The 24,505-nt window shown below is 42.5% G+C and overlaps 1 protein-coding gene across 5 annotated transcripts in view; it reads left to right on the top strand.

The window, feature by feature from the left end:
- Positions 1–6,070: 6,070 nt before the first annotated feature.
- The window catches only part of LYRM9 (LYR motif containing 9), a 47,606-nt gene continuing 29,171 nt past the window's right edge, over positions 6,071–24,505 (top strand). For 3 of the 5 annotated variants that reach the window (XR_015747920.1, XM_087957228.1, XM_087957199.1), the window contains exons 1-3: positions 6,071–6,132; positions 9,299–9,438; positions 15,386–15,478. Coding sequence is in view for 4 of the 5 variants with exons in the window: in XM_087957228.1 (XP_087813354.1) it covers positions 9,313–9,438; positions 15,386–15,478 (219 nt within the window). In the remaining variant the exon portion in view is untranslated. Of the gene's footprint in view, positions 6,151–9,298; positions 9,439–15,385; positions 15,479–20,387; positions 20,616–24,505 lie in introns of those variants that run through there. The other 2 variants (XM_026682696.2, XM_087957205.1) reach the window with 2 other exon arrangements.

Here is a 24,505-nt window from a genome sequence, read left to right as displayed (position 1 = left end):
TACTGTCTGGTACCCACCAGGTGGCATCGCTCACCAACCACTCCCTCTTGGCTGGATCTGGTGGGATGGCTGGACATTAGCAGAAAAAGGCAGTTTTGCAAGTAAGCTGGTCCAGTACTCCGTAAGGCTTAAAGGGCTCTTGAACCCCAGCATTCTTCTCCCTCCTTTCCTTCCTTCCTTCCTTCCTTCCTTCCTTCCTTCCTTCCTTCCTTCCTTCCTTCCTTCCTTCCTTTTGTTGGAAGTTAAAACCCACCCCTCTCCTAGAAAAATGAAATATTTTAGGATATACTAAAAAGGCAGAATATTTTCCCTAAAAGAGAAGTAGAAACTCAGAGAGGCAGAAACTCAGCCCTCCCACCTTTGTTAATGGGCCATTAAGGCCTGGGGCAGTCTATTCTACATAACAAAGATCTACCTCCTTCAGGCAGATCCTTTTAATTGTCCTTCATTGTATCACCCACCAAGTTTCAACCGAACTTAACACACAGACAACCTACAAAGCTGGCTATGACCTCTGACAGCAACCAATCGGGATACTCTTCCTGTGCCCCAGGAAGCTCAAATCCAGAGAGGGCATAAAACCCAGGGACTCTCAGCATCTCTTCCCATTTTTCTTTGCCCAGGATCTCCAAGGCATGTGATCCTGTTCATCAATAAACCTTCTTTACAAGCAACTTCCATGAATCCAGTGTCTTTTTCCCCACTTGGAACTGAACCCAGAAGGATATTTCTTCCAATCCATCCTTCCTTCCTTCCTTCCTTCCTTCCTTCCTTCCTTTCTTTCTTTCTTTCTTTCTTTCTTTCTTTCTTTCTTTCTTTCTTTCTTTCTTTCTTTCTTTCTTTCTTTCTTTCTTTCTCTCTTTCTTTCTCTCTCTCTCTCTCTCTCTCTCTCTCTCTCTCCTTCCTTCCTTCCTTCCTTCCTTCCTTCCTTCCTTCCTTCCTTCCTTCCTTCCTTCCTTTCTTCCCATTTCTGAAATCCAACCTCAGCTTCCGCAAGCACAAGAACTCCAAAAGAATGTCTGGGATTTCCATGCGGGTTTTTTTTTTAATGCTTAAAAGGGAAAATTACTTCTCTTTATTCACCAAAGCCAGCGTGGTTCAGGTTTGTTGCTCATTAACCCACCAGGTTTGTATTAACTGCAGCAGCAGGTTCTCCATTAACCGCACAGCAGCTCCGGCTGTACCCAAATAGGTTTTGCTAGCTAGAGGATAAACTGAGTGTGGCAAGACACAAAACATTCTGCTTAAATATAGAGGGAGAAAGGAGGGCTGTTCAGCTACAAAGGACAAGCGTTCCTTTGGCATTCAGTCCCTGGCCTTCAGAAGCAAGCGGCAGGACACAGAAGGCGGCAACTAAAGTGTTCGTATTTTTTTTCCTATAGGCAATCCTCGACTTACAACTGGCCTGTTAGCGACTGTTTAAAGTTATGCCAGATCCCAGATTTTAAGGTAGTTATGACCCAGATTTGATGTTCCCATTGTACGTGTTGCAAGAAATATCCTTCTGGGTTCAGTTCCATGTGGGGAAAAAGACACTGGAAACACGGAGGCTGCTTGGAAAGATGGTTTAATGGTGGACAGGATCACATGGCTTGGAACTCCAAAGTGAAAGGGACGATCACATGTTTCAAGATGTTGGGTGAAGGAAAAGAAGGGCCGAGATGCTGAAAGTCCTTTAGTTATACACCCTCTGTTAGGCCCCACCTTAGTGTTTCCTGTTCCTGTGTAAGAAATGTATCCCATTGGCTGCCAGACTCCCAGGGGCAGGGCTCTGAGCTGGACCACATGGCTTCACCTGAGTGCTGCCTGATGCAATTTTCCCAGGCCATGTGGTGAGATGGATGGAGGCCTTTGTTATGTAGAATGCTCTGGTCTTAATGGCCCACCCATTAACAAAGTTGGGATGGGTAAGCTTCTGCCTCTCTGAGTTGAGTTTTGCTTCTGAGTTTCTACTTCTCTTTTTAAGGGAAATATTCTGCCTTTTTAATATTTCTTAGGATATTTCATTTTTCTAGAAGAGGGGTGGGTGCTAACTTCCTATATAGGAAGCCCCCAACTTCCCTACATTAAAATATTTTTTATTCTTAATATTAAAAAGAGGCAGGATAGAATATTTCCCCCAAAGGAGAAATGGAGAAAAATCTTAACAAAAGTAGAAAACAGCCTCAGTCTTCCTGCCATAGGTAAACAGCCTCAAGCAGCTTGAAGAGGCTGGTCTCTTGGAATGGTGATTTTATACCCATTCAGAAAGACTGGGCCAATCTATTCATAAGCAAACAGACTCCAAATAAGCAACACCATTAGGCAAGCCAAAACTGACAAGATTAGCTCAGAAAACCACCGAGGATTTGCATTTCTCCTTTTGCCTGTAGAGCCAGACATGACCCCTACATGACCCTGCAGGAATCTGGCAACACCAGCCATTAAAATATTAAAGGACACATCCTTACACAGGAACAGACATCTCAATCACAAAGCCCCTAGAATGTATAAAAGACCACCTATCCCAACCCCATTTTGTCAGCTACCCAGAAACATGCTGTTGTCATGAAGTTTCTGGCATCCAAATAAACTGAGACCTTTTTTCCTTCAGCCAGCCTCCATTTTATTTCCAGCATCTTTTTCCTGGCTTGGAACCGGTCCAGATTTTTCTTCCAACACCATGTCCCTCAGTCATGTGATTGCATTTTGGGAGATGAGCAAGCAGTTCACATTTTCAGCCATTTGCAGCTTCCCACAGCCATATGACCATGATTTACAACATTTTTTTTTGCCAGAAACCATTGTTTATTTCTGGTTTCCTGCAAAAAATGGCCATTGTGGACAATGAGTTCACTTAACGACTGCCAGGTTTCTTTAATGACCATCGAAAAAAACCACAAAATCAGGCATAGTCTATTGATGACCGGAATGACTTTCGACCATAATTCTGGGCTCAGTTATGGTTGAAATTTGAGGGTTACCTGTAATTTTATAATAAATAAATATTATTAAGATGACGATGATGAAAAAGGAGAAAAAGAAACAGTAGCGGCAAACAAACCACAGCCACATTCTTTTAAGGCTGATAGATAGGATAGGATGGAATGGGATGGGACAGGATAGCAATAGCACTTAGACTTATATACCCCTTCACAGTGCTTTACTTTACAGAATCAGCCTATTGCTCCCAACAATCTGGGTCCTCATTTTACCCACCTCAGAAGGATGGAAGGCTGAGTCAATCTGGTGAGATTTGAACTGCCGAATTGCAGTCAGTCAGCAGAAGTAGCCTGCAGTACTGCATTCTAACCACTGCGCCACCGTGGCTCATTAGGTCTTCCCTAGTGCTGCCCAATTGCAAGGAGATTAGAGCTGTCTTTAGTGAAGATATGACCAAGCCATGAAGGGCAGGCATAGGCAGGAGAGTGAAGACTGAAAGAAACTCAAAACAGCCCTGCCTTGATTTTATTCCATATCAGATAGTCAAAGAGAAACTAGGACAGGTTTCGAGATTCTCTAATTGTACCCTTCATCAATCAAGTAGCATTCCTAGAATGGAGTCCATGTAATGTTTCTTGATCTGACCAACCTCAAAGGCATGATGATAGTATAATCTCCCAGCAGCCCTTGACTTCATGGAAGACTAATCTTTCCTGATCTCATCTGATCTGAATTTCTTTGCCGATGAGTAGGACTGGCAGAGTTCCCAGGAATTGGAGTCCACACCTCTTAGAGTTGCTAAGATTAAAAAATACCACCCTGTGCTGCTTCTTCCTCATTTTTTGAATCTTTCTTCTTTTTTTTTTTCTCAGCTCTCTTCATATTTTTTTTTTCAGGTTTATCTTTTATTCCGGTAAAAATCTTTAATAAATATTATAAATAAGAGTGCTTATAAACAAGTGCCACTGGCTTTTCTCTCAACAATAAATCATCATGACCAGTGGTAGGATTCAAATTGTTTTACTACCGAACCGGTAGGCACAGCTTGGGCGCAGCTTGGTGGACGTGACCCCGAAACAATGCAACCATCATAATTATGAGCCAGTTGCCAAGCATCTGAATTTTGATTGTGTGACCTTGGAGATGCTGCAATTACTATAAGTGTGAAAAACAGTGGTGGGATTCAAATTTTTTTTTACTATTGGTTCTGTGGGTGTGGCTTGGTGGGCGTGGCAGGGGGAAGGTTACTACAAAATCCCCATTCCCTCCCCACCCCACTAACCTGCTTTCCAGCTCTGTTCTCCTGTGCAGGGCAACAAAAGAAGATCCAGCCAATCAGCTGGGACTCGGGGGCAGAGAATAAATGGGGGCGGGGCCAGTCAGAGGTAATATTTGCCGGTTCTTCAAACTACTCAAAATTTCTGCTACCGGTTCTCCAGAACTGGTCAGAACCTGCTGAATTCACCACCTCTGATCATGACCTGCCTTTAGTACTGCAAATATAGGTAGTCCTTGACTTACAACAGTTCATTTAATGACCGTTCAGTTACAGTGGCACTGAACAAAGTGACTTTCAATCGTTTTTGCACACTTACGAGTGTTGCGCCATCTCCCTGGTCACACGATGAAAATTCAGATGCTTGGCAATTGATTCATGTTTATGACACTTTGAGTCTCCTGGGCTCATGTGATCATCTTTTGTGACCTTCTGACAAGCAAAGTCAATGAGGAAGACAGATTTACTTAACAACCGTGTTACTAACTTAACAATTGCAATGATTGCAGTTGAGAGATAAAGAAGCTTCTTGCATGAGAAGCAAAACATCTTCAAAGAGAAACCAGAAAGTCCAGTTGCCTCTGTTGGAAGAAATATCCTTCTGGGTTCAGTTCCAAGTGGGGAAGAAAGACACTGGAAATATGGTGGCTGCTTGGAAAGATGGTTTAATGGTGGACAGGAACACATGCCTTGGGTGAAGAAAAAAAGGGCAGAGATGCTGAGAGTCCGCTGGTTTTACACTCTCTGTTGGGATTTGAATTTGAGCTTGTATTCTGATTGGTTGTCAGACTCCCATGGGACCATGCAGGGGCAACTCTGTAGGCTGTCCTGAGTCCCAGGCTTGGTTGCTGGATGATGATGTAATGAAAGGGCTTTGGGCAATTCCTATTATAGCACTACCTGGAGTAGATCTTTGTTATGTAAAATAGACTGGCCCAGACCAGAGTAATGGTCCATTAGCAAAGGTGGAGCTGAGTTTCCGCCTCTGAGTTTCTACTTTTCTTTTTAGGGGAAATATTCTTGTATTTTTGTATATCCTAAAATATTTCATTTTCATAGGAGAGGGAAGGGTTTTAACTTCCAACACCTCTTCAAAAAGTACCTTTGGGACAACCATGACCTGGATGACTGAGAATCTCCATAGACAACTGCAGTGATTCACTTAACAACTGTGGCCAGGAAGGTCGTAAAATGGGGCAAAATTAATTAAACAAATGTCTCACTTGGCAACAAAAACTTGAGGCTCAATTGTGGTCGTAAGTCGAGGATTCATTCTGTATGGAAGATGAACTTCACTTTAATCCACTAGAGGGCGCACTGTCGCTGCCTTACTTACATCTTACTTACATCTTCGCTGGTTGCTGGCAATATAGAGATAGAAAAAGACAATTTTCGGTTATAATAACTTTATTTGATTCCCCCGAAAAGACAAAGAAATTACACAGCAGATAAAAAATTGAATGTGAGAATTTTGCTTTTAATCTGACTGAGCAACAGGTTTAATATTGTTAACTATTCTTGTCCTCTTTTTCTTTCCAATTAATGTTTCCCAACCTCAGGCATTTAAAGATTTGTGGATTTTAATGGAGTATTCTGGGAATTGAAATCCACATAATGGCTAAAATTGGAAAACATTGGGTTAGACTCTGAGGATTGGGACAACTAAAAAAAAACCCTGACGCTTCTTCCCCTTCTCTTTTTAAAATGATAATATGAACCTCTAAAATAGAGCAATCTTACTCAATCTTGACACTTTTAAGACGTGTGGACTTCAACTCCCAGAATTCCCCAGATAGCATGGAATATGATGGTAAGAGGGGGTTCCTCTAATTTATTCCTATCTCTATATTATTCTTATGTCTATGTTGTCCAAAGACGACTTTGTGGAGACCGACTGGAAAGCCAGTACTGCGCATGCGTCCTGAGGAGGCTGGGTAAGAGAATTTACAAAGGTTGCATCTTGTAAACGAGGAGCTGCAATACGCGGGGGGCGTTTGGGGAGCGGGCGTAGGCCCGTAGGGCATAAATTGGGAGGGTTGCAGAAAGATGCATGCTGGATGAAAACAAAACATTAAATTGTCACACCAAATGCCCAGGAGACTGCTCTGCACTCCGGCCTTGCAAAAAGAGGCGGGTTATAAGCTGAGGGCGAATTCTGATTTAGTAAATTTCTATTGCTCAAGTTAGGGGGTTGTTTTTTTTTGTAAATTTAGTTTTAAACTGGCTGAAATTTTGTAGCTTCACTTCACTCCTTCACATGCCATGAAATCTTGCCAAGAACTCATGAAGATTCGGGGTGGGGGGGGGGGAGGAGAAATGCCAAAGTCATAAGATTGGGGCCAAGAGGTTTTTTTGTTTTTTTTAACAGTCTGCAAACCTATAATACTTTTCTCTACCTTAAAGCATAGATTGAAGTGTGGCACAGAGCAGATTTCCAAGAAGCTGAAGAATCGCTACTTGTTTCAAAATTCAGAACTCCACTTTAAGTAAAAAAGTTCGTCTTGGAAGGATAATTTGATGTAAAAGTTCCCACGTTAATATAAGAAGACAAGTGTAGATAAGAAAGTATGCATGTGGAAATGCATGGGTGCAAATCTAGTCCTCCCTCCAAATACTGTCCTTGACTTACAACCATTTGTTTAGTGTCCGAAGTTACAACGGCACTAACAAAATTTTCACCAGAGGTGGTATTCAGCAGGTTCTGACCAGTTCTGGAGAACCAGTAGCAGAAATTTTGAGTAGTTTGGAGAACGGACAAATCCCACTGGCCCCGTCCCCATCTATTCTCTGCCTCCCGAGTCCCAGCTGATTGGCTGGGTCTCCTTTGGTTGCCCTGCACAGGAGAACGGAGCTGGAAAGCAGGTTAGTGGGATGGGGAGGGAATGAGGATTTTACAGTAGCCTTCCCCTGACATGGCCACCAAGCCACGCCCATAGAACCAGTAGTAAAAAAAATTGAATCCCGCCACTGTTTTTCACATTTATAATAATTGCAGCATCCCTAAGGTCACACAATCAAAATTCAGATGCTTGGCAACTGGCTCATAATTATGATGGTTGCATTGTTTCGGGGTCATGTGATCCCCTTTTGCGACCTTCTGACAAGCAAATCAATGGGGAAGCCAGGTTCACTTAACAACTATATTATTAACTTAGCAACTGCAGTGATCCATTTAGCAACTGTGGCAAGAAACATAATAAAATGGGGCAAACCTCACTTAATAGTTATCCTGTTTAGCAACAGAAATTTTGGGCTCAGTTGTGGTCCTAAGTCAGAGATTTCCAAACTTGGCAACTTTAAGACTTGTGGACTTCAACTCCCAGAATTGAATGGGAGTTGAAGTCCACAAGTCTTAAAAGTTGCCAAATTTTGAGACCTCTGTCCTAATTTGAGGACTACCTGTAAAGCTAATAGGAGCAAACAGGCTATTCTGGGAACTGCATTTTCAGTCCTTGGTCTTTCTTCTCAAAACCTTCCAAAAAAAGTTCACTCTATTTTAAATAATTCCCCCGGGCACAGTAATTGTCTCTGTCTTTATATAAGGTTGCTTCCTACTCCACCATTTTACCTCAGTATAATGAGTCACGTAGAAAAAAAAAGGGGAGGCAGCCCACAGATTTGAGCTATGATTCCAAAGTGAGAAAATGTGACATTTGCATGGCAAAATCTAGTTTTTTGTGTGTGGGATACACAATTAGGTAGTTAATCCTGTGGAACTGGGACTTTCAGCCAATCAGATGAAGAGCGGGGACCAAAAAAAGATATTCCAAGGTGGGTGTCGGTTCAGAGTTCCTTTAGAAAAATGGGTGGCTTTATAAGTTTGCTTAATAAATAAAGTGACAAGTAAGGGCGATATCGCCCACCCACAAAACACACCCATACCTCTACCATTGTACTCTAGATGTATTTGCTGCATGATTTTTAATACAATTACAATTTTGTAACAGGCTGGAACAAATGAGTAGTAAATCAGAGCTGGTTTTAGATAATAGTCCCTCCAAATTGTGCTTGGCCTTGTCTTACTAATTCTTTTTTTATTATATTTTTTACTGCCATATTTCCCAAGAACACTTGGATGAGCCTTGTTAAAGTATTACAGTAACATTAGAAAAATGTATTTAAAGTATACTGCATCCAGTTTTGGCCTCCACAATATCAAAAACATGTTGAGACTCTAGAAAGAGTGCAGAGAAGAACAACAGAAATGATTAGGGGACTGGAAGCTAAAATATATGAAGAACATTTGCAGCAATTGGGTATGTCATGAATGAAAAGAAGGACTAGGGGTGACATAATAGCAGTGTTCCAGTATTTGAGGGGCTGCCAGAAAGAAGAGGGGGTCAAGCTATTCTCCAAAGCACCTGAAGGCAGGACAAGAAGCGATGAGAGGAGAGAAATCAAGGAGAGATCCAACCTAGAACTAAGGAGGAATTTCCTGACAGTGAGAACAATTAATCAGTGGAATGGCTTGCTTCCAGAAGTTGTGGGTCCTGCAACGCTGGGGGGGTTTCAGAAGAGATTGGACAGCCATTTGTCCGGAATGGTCTTCTGCTTGGGCAGGGGGTTGGACTAGAAGACCTCCAAGGTCCCTTCCGACTTAGTTGTTCTGTTATTCTGTTAAAAATAGCTCAGCAGTAGAATGAAAACTGATATGAATGGGTGTCCAGCAGCAGGATGCCAAGACCCAGATACTACCTTCTGAATACTACCCCTTCTGACCGGGGGCGCCTGTGGCGGCCCGAGTGCTCTGCCAGTGAAAATGGGCTCCTGAGCTCCGTTTTCAGCCGCGATTGCCTCCTGCAGGCCAGATTATAAGCACCACACAGGCCGGATCCGGCCCCCGGGCCTTGTGTTTGACACCCCTGATCTACACCTTCTCTGTTGCAGGCATTGGAGTTCCTTGGTCAGTCTAGAACAAGAGTCTTCAAAGTTGGCAAGTTTAAGACTTGTGGACTTCAACTCCCAGAATTCCTGAGCTAACAACTGGAGGAGGAATTCTGGGAGTTGAAGTCCACAAGTCTTAAAGCTGTCAAGTTTGAAGACCCCTGGTCTAGAAAGTGATTGAGCGTCATCATGTTGTTGTCTTCTTTCTTTCCATAGTTGATGGATGGAGGATGGCTCCTCTCCCAGGAGCAGAATTGGTGAAGACCCCTTTACAGTTATATCGCTACCTGCTCCGTTGTTGCAGGGTCCTTCCGGAAAAAAACCTCCAGGAACATTACAAGCACACAATCCAACAGGTATGGAGAGTGGCGTCCCTGTGGTTTTCCTTGGCCTTTTCTGAAGTTGATCTGGACCAATATTTCTCGATTTTAGCCATTTTAAGACCTTTGGACTTCAATTCCTACAATTACCCAGCTAGCATTCTGGGAGTTAAGGTCCACTGGTTTTAAATTTCCTGAGTAGCACCTGTCTACACCTTCCAATCGTAGAGAGATGGATCTGGGAAACATGCAGTGAGCTTTATGGCTGCATAGAGCTGACCCAGATTCTGGGGTAGCCCACTTTAATTGGTGGTGGTGGAGGTCATGTCCTAGCAACGGAGCCCTCTGTCTCGTATGCAACCTGTGGTTGGGCAAGGCCAATGTGAGATCAAACCAGAGGTGCTATTCAGCCGGTTCACACCTACTCAGGCGAACCGGTAGCAAGAATTTGGCATGGGTCACTGAACTGGTAGCAACGCCACGCCTCCAACCCGGTTGCCCAGTTTCTGCTCACTCGCTTGCCCCGCCCACCCGATGCTGGCTGCCCCAGTTTAAAGGAGGACTGCTCCCCCACCCTAGCCATGCATTTTCAAGCAGCCACTTGAAAACACATGACTGTGGGCAGAGCAGCGGTCCGTTAATCTGCAAAACTGTTCCAAGGCTGGATTCTTCATGGACACTAGAAGTATCTCTTCCCCTTGTGAGTAAAGTGCCTGGAACGAGAGGGAAAGAACGCTGAGGGAGGGGAGGGGGGGAAATCCAGCCATGGGGAAGTTTGCAGGAGCTTCAAATGCAAGTCCGTTTACCTGCAGAACTTCTCTAATGTTGGATTCACTTCTCCTTGTGAGTAAGGTGCCTGGAGTGAGAGGGAATGAAGGCTGACAGGGGTGTGTGTGTGTGAGAGAGAGAGAGAGAGAGAGAGAGAAAGAAAGAAAGAAAAGAAAGAAAAAGAAAGAAAGAAGAAAGAAAGAAAGAAGAAAGAAAGAAAGAAAGAAGAAAGAAAGAAAGAAAGAAAGAAAGAAAGAAAGAAAGAAAGAAAGAAAGAAAGAAAGAAAGAAAGAAAGAAAGAAAGAAGAAAGAAAGAAAAGAAAAAAAGAAAGAAAGAGAGAGAGAGGAAGGGAGAGAAAGAAAGAGGAAGAGAAAGAAAGAAAGAAAGAAAAAGAAATAGGGAGAGAGAGTGTGTGTGGTGTGTGTGAGAGAGAGAGAAAAAGAAAGGAAGGGAGAGAGAGAGACAGAGAAAACTCTGTGCTATTATTTTTAATTGTTCCATTATTTATCATGTGTTAATATTTTACACTGTCCCTACACCTAGAGTGATTCTACTGCCTTTCTTTTGCCCAGGGCTACCACATATTTTTCAGGGTTTACATGCATTCAATGTCTATAGTCCAGAGCATAAATACATGTGTGTTTAACAGAGTTGAAAGGGAGTTTGGAGGTCTTCTAGTCCAAGCCCCTGCTCAGGCAGGAAAACTGAGGATGCCAAACTCTGAGTAGAGGTCCTGGGAAAGGTGTCAGAATAACACTTAGAAGGGACTTTGGGGGGAACCCTATACCATTTCAGAGAAATGGCTGTCCAGTCTTTTAAAAATTTCCAGTGATTGATCACCCAGAACTTCTGGGGACAAGCAGGTCCACTGGTTAATTGTTCTCACTGTCAGAAAGTTTCTCCTTAGTTTTAGGTTGCTTCTCTCTTTGTTCAGTTTCCATCCATTGCTTCTTGTTTGCCTCCTGGTGCTTTGGAAAATACATCCCCCCCCCCACTTTCTTTGTGGCAGTCCCTTAAAAGCCTGTTGCCTATATCACACTCTTGAGTAAAGCATGTGAGCCATTTCCTCCTTTCAGTGGTCCATGAAAGTACATCTATAGTATGCAGATAATAAAGTCAAAAAAGGTGAACAACATTTTTACAGAACTATAGATAAGTTGAGGCTGGGTGACAAGGAATGGCTGGGAGGGGAGGGGCCAGGTGAGGCACCCCTTGATGTGAGTGACATTGAGTTGGCCACGCCTACCCAGTCACATGACCACTAAGCCACACCCACCCAGTCACATGACCACCAAGCCACGCCCACCAAATAAGCCACGCCCACAGAACTGGTAGTAAAAAAATTTGAATTCCACCGCTGGATCAAACTGTCCTGTCATGAAAGTGGGGCATGCTTTCAAAAAACCCAGAAGAAACGGAGTCTACAGATGAATCAGAGTTGGAAGGGACCTTGTAGGTCATCTAGTGATAGTCCAACCCTCTGCCCAAGCAGGAGACCCTACACCATTTCTGACAAATAGCCGTCCAGTCTCTTCTTGAAAGTCTCAAGTGCATCATTCCATTCTGATGCTACTTTACATGGAGAAGTCATCTTTGGAGGGTCAACCTTCTCCAGTTGGATCTTGTGCTTCATTTCCTCCCCCCGCCCCGCCCTTTATTCTTTACATAAGGTTAAGATTAGGGAGGGGGGGAAAAAACCTCCCAGTTGCTATTTTGGTTATCAAAAATAATTTCTGTTGTCAAATGTCTTCCTTCCTTCCGCTTTCACTTGATTACTCATGGTGTGGTCTCTGCTGCCTTAGTGTGGTTGTGCAGATTTTCACACAGCTGAATGAAAGGCACCAGCAGCTGATCTCTCTCTCTCTCTCCCTCTCCCTCCCTTTCCCTCTTTCTCCCCCTTTCCCTCCCTCTTCCTTTCCCCTTCTCCCTCTCTCTCCCTCCCCCCCTCACACACACACTTTCTCAAAAGGTCTGCTGGTTTAGTGTAGTTGTGTAGATTTTGTGCAGATTTTCACACAGCTGCATGAAAAGCACCAGCAGCTGGTCTCTCTCTCTCTCTCTCTCTCTCTCTCTCTGTCTCTCTCTCCTCTCTCTGTCTCTCTCCCTCTCCTCCTCCCTCCCTTCCTCTCCTCTCCCTTTCCCTCCCTCTCCCTTTCCCTCTCCCTTTCCTCCCTTCCTCTCTCTCCCCCCCCTCTCTCCCTCCCTCTCCCCCCTCTCAGACACACAGTTTTTCAAAAGGTCTGTTGGCTTAGTGTAGTTGTGTAGATTTTACGTAGATTTTCACACAGCTGGATGAAAGGCACCAGCAGCTGATCTCTCCTCCTCCCTCTCTCTCTCTCTCCCTCCCCTCCCTCTCCGTCTCTCTCTCTCTCTCTCTCTCTCTGTCTCTGTCTCTGTCTCTCTCTCTCTCTCTCTCTCACACACACACACACACACACACTACACTTTCTCAGAAGGATCTGTACATGCCTCTGTCACCTCAACGTCTTCGCTTCTCTAACAGCATCCAAGAGCTACCTATTGTTCCTCAGGATGATTCTTCTTGACCTTGTTTCTGATGTTTAGAAGAACAACGCAGTGGGACCAATGGTTTTTAAAATGTATTGATTGTTTGGTGACATGAGTAGGCTCAGTGTGGCTTACAAAAATCAGAAATATAATATGGGTGGCTTAAAAAAGAGAAAAAGTATGGAAAAAGCACCACACGGACCAAACATTTCTTAAGGGGGCCATTACTGCTCTTGCCCAAGGCCCACCTTGGCAACTTTTAAGATTTGTGGGCTGCAATTCCTTGAATTCCTCAGCCAGCATGGCTGACTGTGGCATTCTGGGAATTGAAGTCCACTGGTCTAAAAGTTGCCCCTGACCTAGAGGAAGAGCCAGACATGACTAGGGTGGGAGCTAAACAAATCTCATCTTGGTCCAGAGGACAGGTGCTACAATTGAGAAGGCCCGTTTTTGGAGAAACCTATTGGTAACCACAGCAGCTTGCAAAGGAGAGGTGTTACATCTGTGCATTGTATCCTGTCCATAACTGCCCATGCTTCTGCCTTCTGGACCAAAAGCAGCTTCCAAGCAGTCTCCAAGGTCAGCTCCATCTTGAATAACATGTCTACCTCCCACCTTATGGACAGGAGGAAAGGAGAAAAAAAAGGGATGTGTGCATAAACTCTTAAGTTAGAGAATGGGGGTTTCCATGGGGGCTTCCTCCTCTTGCTGGTTTTGCAATCTGCTGTCTATTCACCAAAGGCCCTATCATCTTTAGGACTAAAAACTTTTTTCATCTCCCTCACCAACTAATTGAAAATAAAATGAGGTGTGGTTATAAATCGTTCTGGTTATTCCATAATCTGTGGCAAAGTAGTGGTCACTAGGACTCTGGCCCTTTAAAGGAAGGTTTTTATATGCTGTCCATCTCACCAAGCAGTGTGGTGGCCTAGAGGTGGAGCTCTCACCTCACAATCAGGAAGCTGTGAGTTCAATCCTAAGTAGCGACATGTTTTTCTCGCGCAAAGAGAAAATACCTGCTGTGAGCTCCATGTAGGTGCCAGGAAGGGCATCCAGCCTGTCAACGCTCCATTCAGTCAACCCGACTCCATCCCAATGCAAGGGATTAGAGCAGGGATCCCAACCTTTCCGACGCCGCGGCCCGGTTCGGGCGTCAGCTGGGCCGCGCCCGGTTCCGGCGTCAGCTGGGCGCCGCCATCTTTTTTGGCGAAAAATCACTTCCGGTGGCGTCACGGAAGTGATTTTTCGTCAAAAATCAGCGGCGCTCAGCGCTCGGTGAGTTTTTCGGGTAGAAATGGCTTTCTACCGGAAAAGCTCACCGAGCGCTAAGCGCCGCCATCTTTTTGCGAAAAATTGCTTTTTACCAAAAAAGATGGCGGCGCCCAGCAACCAGCGGCCCGGTAAGGCTTGTTCCAGCCGGTACCGGTCCGCGGACGGCGATTGGGGACCCCTGGATTAGAGGGTCATTAAAAGAATATATGCCATCCATGTCACCAATAGGCTTGCCCTCACTGTTGTCAGCAATCCAATGAAACTCCCCATTTCATTTATCACTCAGAAACAAAGTTCATCCAAGTAAAAAAGTTTATTAAAGAAATATTGGCACATCTGGGAAAACCCAAATCTGGGAGTTCCGGGTTTTCCCTTCCCAATTGAAAATCAAAAGCCCATCCCCTGCACCCACCAGTCCATCACATGGTCCAATCAACCATTGTCCCAACGGGAGATATTCCTTCAGACCAGGGGTCGCCAAACTTTTGGACCTCAGGGACCACCAAACTCATAATTTTAAATCCCGCGGACCAGAGACCCTGGGAAAATCCCAAAAAAAAGTCTGCAGGAATATTCCCTACCCCGTTTTCCTACCGATCGATCATTCTTTATTTGGGATCGCAGGATCCTGTCTCCAGCTCCGTTCTCGGAGAGAGAGAGAGAGAGAGAGAGACTTTTGGCTTCATGCAAGGAAAGCAGCAGAAGCATTTCTTTCTCTTCCCCCAAACTCTGCCAGAAATGAGTCTTTGTGAGACTTGTCACGCCAGCGCAGCCTCTTGGAGCAGGAGGCCTTGCAGGGTCCCAAAGACTCATTTCTAGCGGAGTTTAGGGGAGAGAAAGAAAGACTTTTGCTGCTTTCCTTGCGTGCAGCCAAAAGGAGAAGAAGAAAGAAGCAGAAAGAAGCAGCCGGGTGGCCAGGCAAGGTGCGTGGGGCACGTTCCCCCCCTCCGCCTTTCCCCCCCTCCCCTCACTACCTCATGTTGTTTGCAATGCTAGCCTTTTGTTCCCGCAGACCATGTGGGCAGGACAGCCTTGTATTCCCATGCAGCTTTGTGGGGGGGTGCTTTGGGGGTGACATTTCTCTGCGGACCACCAAAATTTTCTTGCGGACCGCCACTGGTCCCCAGCCCACTGGTTGGCGACCACTGCTTCAGATACTCCTCTCCAGGTGCAGGGGAGCTTGTCCTTGACTTTCTAAGAAAGAATGTTGATGAGTCTAATCTTCCCCCTCTCTATGAAATCCCCCCCTCTCCCAAATTCCCAGGCACTAAATGTGGCAGCCTCGAAGCTTCTAAATAAAATGTGGCTTCCAAGGCTGACAGCTCTCTGAATTGCCTGAGTAAATATTCTTAACTGCTCCCATCACCAATTGTATGAGCCACTTTACTAACCCTGTGACAAGGATGATTGATTCATATAATTGTTTATTTGCAGAGTTTCAAAGTTCACGCTGATGAAGATAGTTCTGAGAGGATTCAGCAGATTATTAAAAGGGCCATCCAAGACGCTGACTGGGTGATGGACAAAGTAAGTGATCTGCATCCCACCATCTTTGCCAAATGTTCAAGGGGGGCTGCTTTCCAGCAGTAATCTGGATTCACCTGGCTGTGCAACCGCATTTGAATATCTGTCTCCAAACACTTTAAATCTGGGTCAGGGTGACACCTGTGTTTAGGTAAATAAGAAACACTGCTGTGGATGGTCAGCCATAAGGATCAGGGATTCAAGTATTTTTTATTTATTTATATATTTATATATTTATATATTTATATATTTATTTATTTATTTATTTATATATATTTATATATATATATTAAAAGAACTACAATGACGTGGGAAAATACCCGAACCAAGCCGAACACCATACATGTAAGTACCCGCGAAAACTTAAGAAAACATATATATATATATATATATATATATATATATGCAAAATACTACTCACACGTCATCACAAAATCTCCAGAACCGTAAAGCCTACAAACTTGAAATTTGGCCCGTATGTTCTTCTTGGCTTCTAGGTGCTCACTAAGAAAGGATTTTTTGAAATGACCATCAGAGCATTAGTATTTTGTGTATTATTATTAACACGCTCTGATGCTAAGGAGTTCTACTCCCCCTCCCCACCTAAAAAGAAATCTGTTCCAAATGCAAAACACAAGCAGAGGAGAGGAGTTTCAGTTTCAGTTTTAGTTTCACAGCACCAAGCAGCTTTGGTATAAAACAGTTGAGCTAAGGCTCCTTGCTGTCTCCTTGCTCACACAGCAAATACTGTTTCAGTTTCCAAACACCCCTCAACTCTCTCACACACTGACAGGATGCTAGCCAGATGAATACTGATGGATGCTGGTAGGCAAAGGCAGGATTTTCTTTTCCTAATTTTCCTCCCAAAAACTAATCCCGACCGCATAGTTTTGTAGCAAAGCATGGGTATCGAGCTAATCAAACTATAAAATACAAAAATATAAAGAAAAATCAAACCAATTGAAAAATAGAGAAAGAGGGGGAAGAAGGCGGAGCCGCCTTGCTGACGGACCGTAGATCGTGACTCTCTGCAGCTATGGTCCGTGCTCTTTTGTTGGAGAGCCCCGATCATTACGATTAGGGGCTGAAGCTGCCTTGGAGGGGCGGCAGAGTAAGGGGAAGCCGCAAGCCAAGTTGAGGGGAGCCGCATCTCCCCCCCTGGGCTTGGTCTTTTTCCCCCCGAAGACGACTGCAGCGGTGGTTTAAAATGGCCACCCCAAAGAGGAGGACTCAGCTGGATTAAGATTTGTGCAGGAGGGAAGAAAGAGGTGGATAACATCTGAACTGGGACAACTGGGCAATACAACTAAACAAAAGTACCCTGGGATTAAGGTAACATGGAATTTTTAAGAAAAGAAAAGTGAGCAGTGAAATTACAAAGGGACATGAAAAAAAAAGAAAATATTTTTGACAGCTAAGCGGGGCTTCGAACCAGGAAAGGAAGAAGCTGGAACTAAAGATTTAACTAAATTGGACTAAAATATTTTGGGAATAAACAGGCATAAAATAAAGCTGTACTTAAGATTGTCAAAAGATAATAATAATAAAGTTTACAAATTGGAGAATGGACTGTGCTGGAATATTGAGGTTCAAAAAACCCTAAATAAAAAAATTGGGGAAAAAGGTGAAGACTTTGTATAATGGAGAGTGCCACCTTTTGACAAAAACTTGAGCTCAAACAAAAGGGAAAGCATCCTGTTTCTGAAAGAACTTGTGTGGATATAACATTAAAGAAATATTGAAACAAAGTAAGAATCTTAGAAAGTAAAAGCAGAGCCAGAATAAAGAAAAAAGCAAGGAAAGACTGACTGTGGGATTGATTGATGTTTTTGGTATAGACCCTCGGCTGGAATAACTGAGAACTTTAGAAAATTGAAAGAAGAAAGAAGGAAAGTAAAAGTGGTTTTTTTGTGTGGACTTTAACAGTCATAAAATATAAGAGTTTGTAATGATGATATCTCTTTGGGAATTAGAAATGGAACTTAAAAATATGAGAGAATTACTACAGGAAAGAGGCGAAATGGCGATTGAAGAACAAGAAGAAATAGCTTCAAAGGAGGAGGAGTTGATTCAAGGAGAAGACATTTTAAATAGACAATTAACACAAAGAACACTACAAAGAAGTGGGGAAAGAAGGAAGGTTAAAAAGTTGAGATTTAAGAAGGCAATCAAAAGGGGGAATACCTGTGAAGTCAGGAAAGGCAGAAAGACCAGCAGAAAAGAGGAAAGGAAGATATTAAGAAAGAGAGGGATATAAACTAGAATGAGAAAAGATATGGGGAAAAGGGGGAGGAGAAGCAGTAAGAAACGGGTGCATGAAATAAAGAAATATGGAAATAGTAAAATGTTGAAAAGAAATTATTTTTTCAGAGATAATGGTTGATGAATTAAAAAGGAGATTCTGCAGGGTAACAAGGGGTAATAAGAATATTTCTGCAATTAAAAATATTTAGAAAATAGGGTAATATAGATACTGATAACTCTTATTAAAAATCAAGGGGGGGAAATGTGCTGCGGAATCCAAATGAAAAGATGTAATGATTATTATTGTAACTTCTTAAAAATAATGGTTTATTGGGAATCAAGATGAGAGAATAAAGGTATATTTTAATCATTGAGGTGTCACACTCAAAACAGTAAAAGGGGGGAAACCTATACTTGTTGTTTTTTTTAGTGTTAAAATTTGTATTAATCTAGAATTTATAAAAAGAATGTGTAATGGAAAGGGAATATGACAGACTAAAGAACCAACTAAATAAGTTAATATAGACTATTAAAAGCAAGGAGAGACATTGGTAACTTTTTATGATGATGATGATGATTATAATTATTATTATTAGGCAAACACATATTGTTTATCTTTATTTTTAAAATAAATATTAAAGGATTATATTTGAAATAATTGAAATGAAACAAAAAGATGTTTCGATTGAGATTAATGAAAGAGGCTAATGTGTTTCTCTCCTTACTGAAAATTTGGAATGGAAAAGGTAATAATAGAATTAAGTATGCATATATGAATGTATAATTGCTGTCATATTTGTATGTAAAGGTGATGACCCGGAAATATGTTGTCCACTAAAAAGAGATTTTTGTTTTTAATGTGAAAAAGTGAATAAAATTTGTTATTAAAAAAAAAAATAGAGAAAGAAAAGGGAGAGGGGAAAAAGTGTGAGATAAAAGGAAGAAAAAAAGAAAAAGCATTGACTTCTAACTCCTTATGGCACAATAGAATAAGGTAATAACATACCTCAACTTTTTTATTTTTATATAGTGATATACCCTAGCCATTTTTTTTAACAATTAACCTACCTAAACAGCTAAACCCAAAATCAAAGGTTCATTTTTTTTCCATCTCAAGCACAAAGTCCAGAAGTGGTTTCCAAAAAGAAACGAAATTAATTGTACTGTTTTCTTTAACCAAAGCAGCCAGTTTAACTGTCTCTGCTAACTCCATAAACTTTTGCAGCCATTCGCCCATTGTGGAAATCAAAGTGTCCGTCCATTTCTTTGTGCATGAAGTAATCTTGCTGCTGTCAGCATAATATAATAAACCTTTGGAGCATACAAACCACAGGTTAATGGGATAACAGAAATAACTATAACAGAACCAAACCAAGGCCGAGCAACGCATATTTCATTCAAGGCTCTTACAGTCTGTACAGCAGCGTTTCTCAAGCTCAGCAACCTTGAGATATGTAGACTTCAACTCCCAGAATTCCTCAGCCAGCAAAGCTTGAAGTCCATTCATCTTAAAGTTGTTGAGGTGGAAAAACATGGCTAGGTAGACTCATCCCACTATCTGACCCAAGGGGAAGAAGAACCAGGTTTTTAGAGCCTTATGGAAGGACAGAAAGGCCTGGGCTATCGGGGGAATGATATTTCATAGGGCAGGTGCTGCAACAGAGAAATAAATATCGTAGGCCATTTGAAGTCACAACAGCACTGAGAAAAGTGACTACGACCATTTTTCAAACAACTGTGACAGCATCTCTGTGGTCACATGATCAAAATTCGGACACTTGGCAACTGGCATGTATTTGTGATCTGGGGTCATGTGATCATCTTTTGATGAGCAAAGTCAATGGGGAAGCCACATTTACTTAACCACCATGTTACTAACTTAACGGTTGTGACTCACTGTACAACTGATGCAAGAAAAGTCATAAAATGGGACAAAGTTCACTGAACAACTGTCTTGCTTAGCAGCAGAAATTTTGGCCTCAGTTGTGCATAAGTCTGCCTGTATACTCCACCCCATCTTTCCCACTTCAAATTCAAATTGTTGCATTATACTGTTGAGCCGTTTATGAATATAATAAGCTTTGTAACTAAACTGTGGGATTAGTCTGGTTGGCTTTGTTTCAGTAACATGCTGGTACAATATGCCAGTTTGGCATTAACGTTGTTTTCATTTTTGTGTGTGTGCCTAGCTCAGAGGTCTACAAACTTGGCAACTTTAAGGCTTGTGGACTTCAACTCCCAAATTCCTGGGAGTTGAAGTCCACAAGTCTTAAAGTTGCCAAGTTTGGGGACCCCTGGCCTAGCTTGTTGTATGAATGTAACCAAACCATCCAGGTTTCATGACTAACTCCAGTACTTGGTCTGAAGACCACATGCTAGTTTGACAGGTCTCATAGAAACTTTGTACTTGAAAGATTTTTATATAAACTTAATAAAATATTACACAGATAGATAGATGATAGATAAGGTAGCAAGTTAGCTAGGTAATAGGTGTGAGAGAGAGAGTGGGGAGAGAGAAGCTGTTGGGATTGGTCTATTAATACTTAACTGATTATAAGATTGTAAAGATTAACTATGAGTATTGTTAATACACAATACTAATTTCCTTTATTAATATCCATCTTTGGGCTTTTCTTCCCTCTCTTCCTTCCACCCTTTCCCCTTTTAGTATAAGAAACCAAAGTAAAGGAGAAACAATTGGTGGAGACATGAAGATCGTTTCTTAAAGCAATTAGACTGAAGAAACCAGTTTGTGACAGTAGTTGGTTCACTGGAAGAGGAGAGAGCGTAGTTGGTTCACTGGAAGAGCAAGCTACTGGCATTTAAGAACTTCTTTGCCATTGAAGGTCAACTTTTAATAAATAAGGGGTAAGCTGTCTAGAGCAGCTGATCTTTAGTAACTGAATTTTCTGGGTTGAAATAACATGGCCTTTACAGGGCTGGGAGCAGGAGTCATCATGATGTTGCATTTCCAGAAGACACATTCAATTTTTCCACAGGCTTTAGATCCATGGTCTGGTTTTAGTCATAGTTTACATTGGTAGCATGTTGGTAGCATGCAGGAAAATGGATTAATTTTGGACCAAGGGCTGCTCTTTCGCTGGAAGCTGTATTAAAATCAAATTTTGATTTGCCTCAACTGCTGATTTCATTGCCTTGATACTCTGTGCCATACATTCATCCTTTCCATTCACTTCTCTAGAATATCCACTTTTTTAAAAAAAATAATAGCATTTTTCTTATTTTTTGGATAAATGGTATCTTGATACTGAGAAGTGAAGTGAAGTTCTGGGTGTTCCAACATTGGAAGCTTTTAAGAACAGATTGGACAATGATTTGTCTGAAATGGTACGGAGTTTCCTGCCTGAGCAGGGTGTTGGACTAGAAGACCTCAAAGGTCCCTTCCAACTCTGTTATTCTGTTATCAAGGGGATACCTTAAGCCACCTTGGCTTCCTGAAGAAAAAGGTGGGTGTATATCTAAAAAAAATAAAAGAAATAGCTGAAGGACCAAGTATATTTTGCAAAAGTACCAGGAAACATTGTGCAACTGAGCTGCAGAGCGAAAACAATAAAGCAAGAGCCTGAGAAAAGGCGGCCTCAGAGATGCACCATGTTGAATTGAGGACCAGAGAGGTGGGGGGCGCTCCTTTTCCTCGGCTGTGCAGAGGGTGCTCCGTTTCCAGCAGATGTTGCCATTTAATTATATTTTGCAAGTCAACGACACACAAAATTACAGGAAGCCAGAGAGGTTGAACATATCTTGGATTTTCTGGAAGGGGAATAAAGAGAATGTTGTTGATGAGTGAAGTCCAAGGGAGATAAGGTTCCAAATTGGCCCATCTAGCGTGGCATTCTTTGTACGAGAAGCAGCTAAGTTCTTTTTTTTTTTAGGCGTCTGCTAAGAGAACGGGGGCACAGATCTTCTCCTCGCTTTGTTTTCTGTCCACATTCCTTTAGAACTCAAACCCTGAAGTCCTTTTTCCCCCCCAGGATGTCTGTTTCTCAAACAACACTCAGGTGTCTCTGGTGTAGGACAAAGATTAAGTGCAGGTAGTCCTCGACTTACGACCACAATTTTTTTTGGAATACATTTTTTATTTCTATAAATACATTATTGTGTGAACAGTGTGGTTCCAGGTCATTTGACATTTTAAAACAAACATGACCATACTTTCAGATTCATACTATTAACTTTCTTATCTAATTTATTAGTACTGTGTATTATCTATTTTTATCATTCAATATTCTCATATCCTACTTTATATCAATCTCTATAGTCTTAATATTTCTTTTGTTCTGCATATTCTCTTAATAGTCATATTTGCAGAATTTAACAAGTTATATAATTCAATCATTCAAAAATTCATATTGATTTATATTGTTCAGTATTCATCCCCCTCTTTAATGTTAATTATGCCACTATTATATTTTTAAAGCAAAGTCCCTTTCTAATCTCATTGTAATACACAGATCGTAATTTCCATCTTATTTTCATTTAACAAATTATACATTCTAATAATAATATGATCATTTCTATTACCATATACTATATTGTTTTTTTTCTATCATATTCCACATCTTTCCCTACAATATCATGTTAATTTGACTTACGACCACAAACGAACCTCAGATTTTTGTTAAGTGAGACATTTGTTAAGTGAGTTTTGCCTCATTTTAAAACCTTTCTTGCCTCAGCTGTTAAGTGAATCACCACAGTGGTTCAGTTAGTAACCCAGTTGTTAAGTGAATCCGGCTTCCCCTTTGACTTTGCTAGTCAGAAGATCGCAAAAGGGGATCACATGACACAGCAACCATCGTAAGTATGAACCAGATGCCAAGCATCTGAATTTGGTTCACATGCTCATGAGGATACTGCAAAGGTTGTAACTGAAAAACGGTCAGCGGTCACTTTTTTTCAGCGCTGTTGTAACTTTGGACCAGTAGTGGGATTCAAATTCTTTTACTACTGGTTCTGTGGGTGTGGCTTAATGGGCATGGTAGGGGGAGGATGCTGCAAAATCCCCATTCCCTCCCCACCCCACTAACCTGCTTTCCAGCTCCGTTCTCCTGTGCAGGGCAACCAAAGAAGACCCAGCCAATCAGCTGGGACTCGGGAGACAGAGGAGAGATGGAGGCGGGGCCAGTTAAAGGTGGTATTTGCCAGTTCTCCGAACTACTCAAAATTTCCGCTACCGTTTCTCCAGAACTGGTCAGAACCTGCTGAATACCACCTCTGCTTTGAACGGTCACTAAATGAACTTGTAAATCGAGGACGACCTGTATAGTTCCTCCTGCTGTAGATCGGCTGGCCATAACAGTGTCACCATACATGATGTCCTTTTGCATCCTGAGGATTAGCATAGGTTGTTGTAGATTATCTTCCCAGCTCAGGTCATTATTGTGGGTCTCATGTTGAGCAGTAATTCTAAATGTTAACTGTTGTAAGTCCAGGACTACCTGACATCAGTAGTTTCTCAAACTGAAAAACCATAAACCATGGTTTACTAATAACAGTAAACAGTAACGAAGCTGTTTCCTATTCTGTGCTTAAGCCATAACCCATCAAAGCAGAGAGGGGAGGAGGGAGAAAAATCTGTGTAATTGCTAGAAGTTAAAAACAACTTCATGGCACATGATCCATCAATGCTTAGTGCGAGGCGAGACCCATCCATGACTGTTGTAAGTCGAGGACTGCCTGCGGAGGAAGGAAGAGTGATCCCCAAATTTCTAAAGAGCTTTTGTGACCGAGTGGGAATTTGACCACCAAACCTAACAGTCCAAGTGCAGTTCATCCTGCATTATACTAACTCTTAGGAAAAGATAGGGGTGGTTTGAAGATGATGTCAGGTTTTCCTGTCCTCCAGAAATTGGGGATGAGGAGGGGAGACCCCACATCCCAGGGGCAAGGATGTGTAGATAAGCCCTGCGTGTCTAATCATATCTGACTCATGCACTTCCCTCCTGACCTTATGCTGCTAACGTCTGGCTATAAATATAAATTATAAGGTTATCAGCATAATGATGTAATTGTGGTGGGCAGACATGTGGTGGGGATGTTTGTAGTGATTACCCTGGTAACTCAACAATTAGGCTTGTGCTGTTTTTTTTTAATACCAGGCTACCGAATAAAGTATTGGCAGTGTCTTTCTCACCGTAAGTGGGTGAGACATCTTTACAGTAGCGTCTTTTCCAACTGGAGATGGCAAGATTGAATGAATTTAGGGAGTAAGGATAACAACAATAGCAAAAACAATAACCCGCCCTGTTTTTCCTTATTTGCTTTTAACAGGTGGCCTTGTTCTGGGCTTAGTAGCTAAGCAGGAATAGGCCTGTTTACTAGTTGGATGGAAGTCTACAAAGAAATCCCAGGGCTATAATGGAAAGGGAAAAGATTGAAATGGTTAATTATGTCCATCTTGTGATTAATGATGGCTGCCAAGTCCTATGTCAGGGGTGTCAAACCCAATGTCATTGAGGGCTGCATCAGGGTTGTGTTTGACCTTGGGGGACCAGGGTGAGCGTGGCCAGCTCAAAGTCGTGTCGGGGGCACCTGTGGTGGCCCAAGTACTCTGCCAGCAAAAACAGGCTCCCGAGCTCCATTTCCGGCTGCGACAGCCTCCTGCAACCCTTTGCCAGCAAAAACAGAGCTCGGGAGGGCTGTGCGCGGCCCTCATGAGCTCCGTTTCTGACTGCAATGGCCTCCTGCAACCCTCTGCCAGCGAAAATAGAGCCCAAGAGGGCTGCAGAAGGCCCTCCCAAGCTCCATTTTCGCGGGCCTTGAGTT

This window comes from Notechis scutatus, chromosome 1 (assembly GCF_049901735.1).
Source record: "Notechis scutatus isolate UNSWTSFEM ecotype Mainland chromosome 1, rNotScu1.2, whole genome shotgun sequence".
Classification (NCBI taxonomy): Eukaryota; Metazoa; Chordata; class Lepidosauria; order Squamata; family Elapidae; genus Notechis; species Notechis scutatus.
Note: the sequence above shows the minus strand (reverse complement) of the source record. Positions and strands in the feature narration are given on the sequence as shown.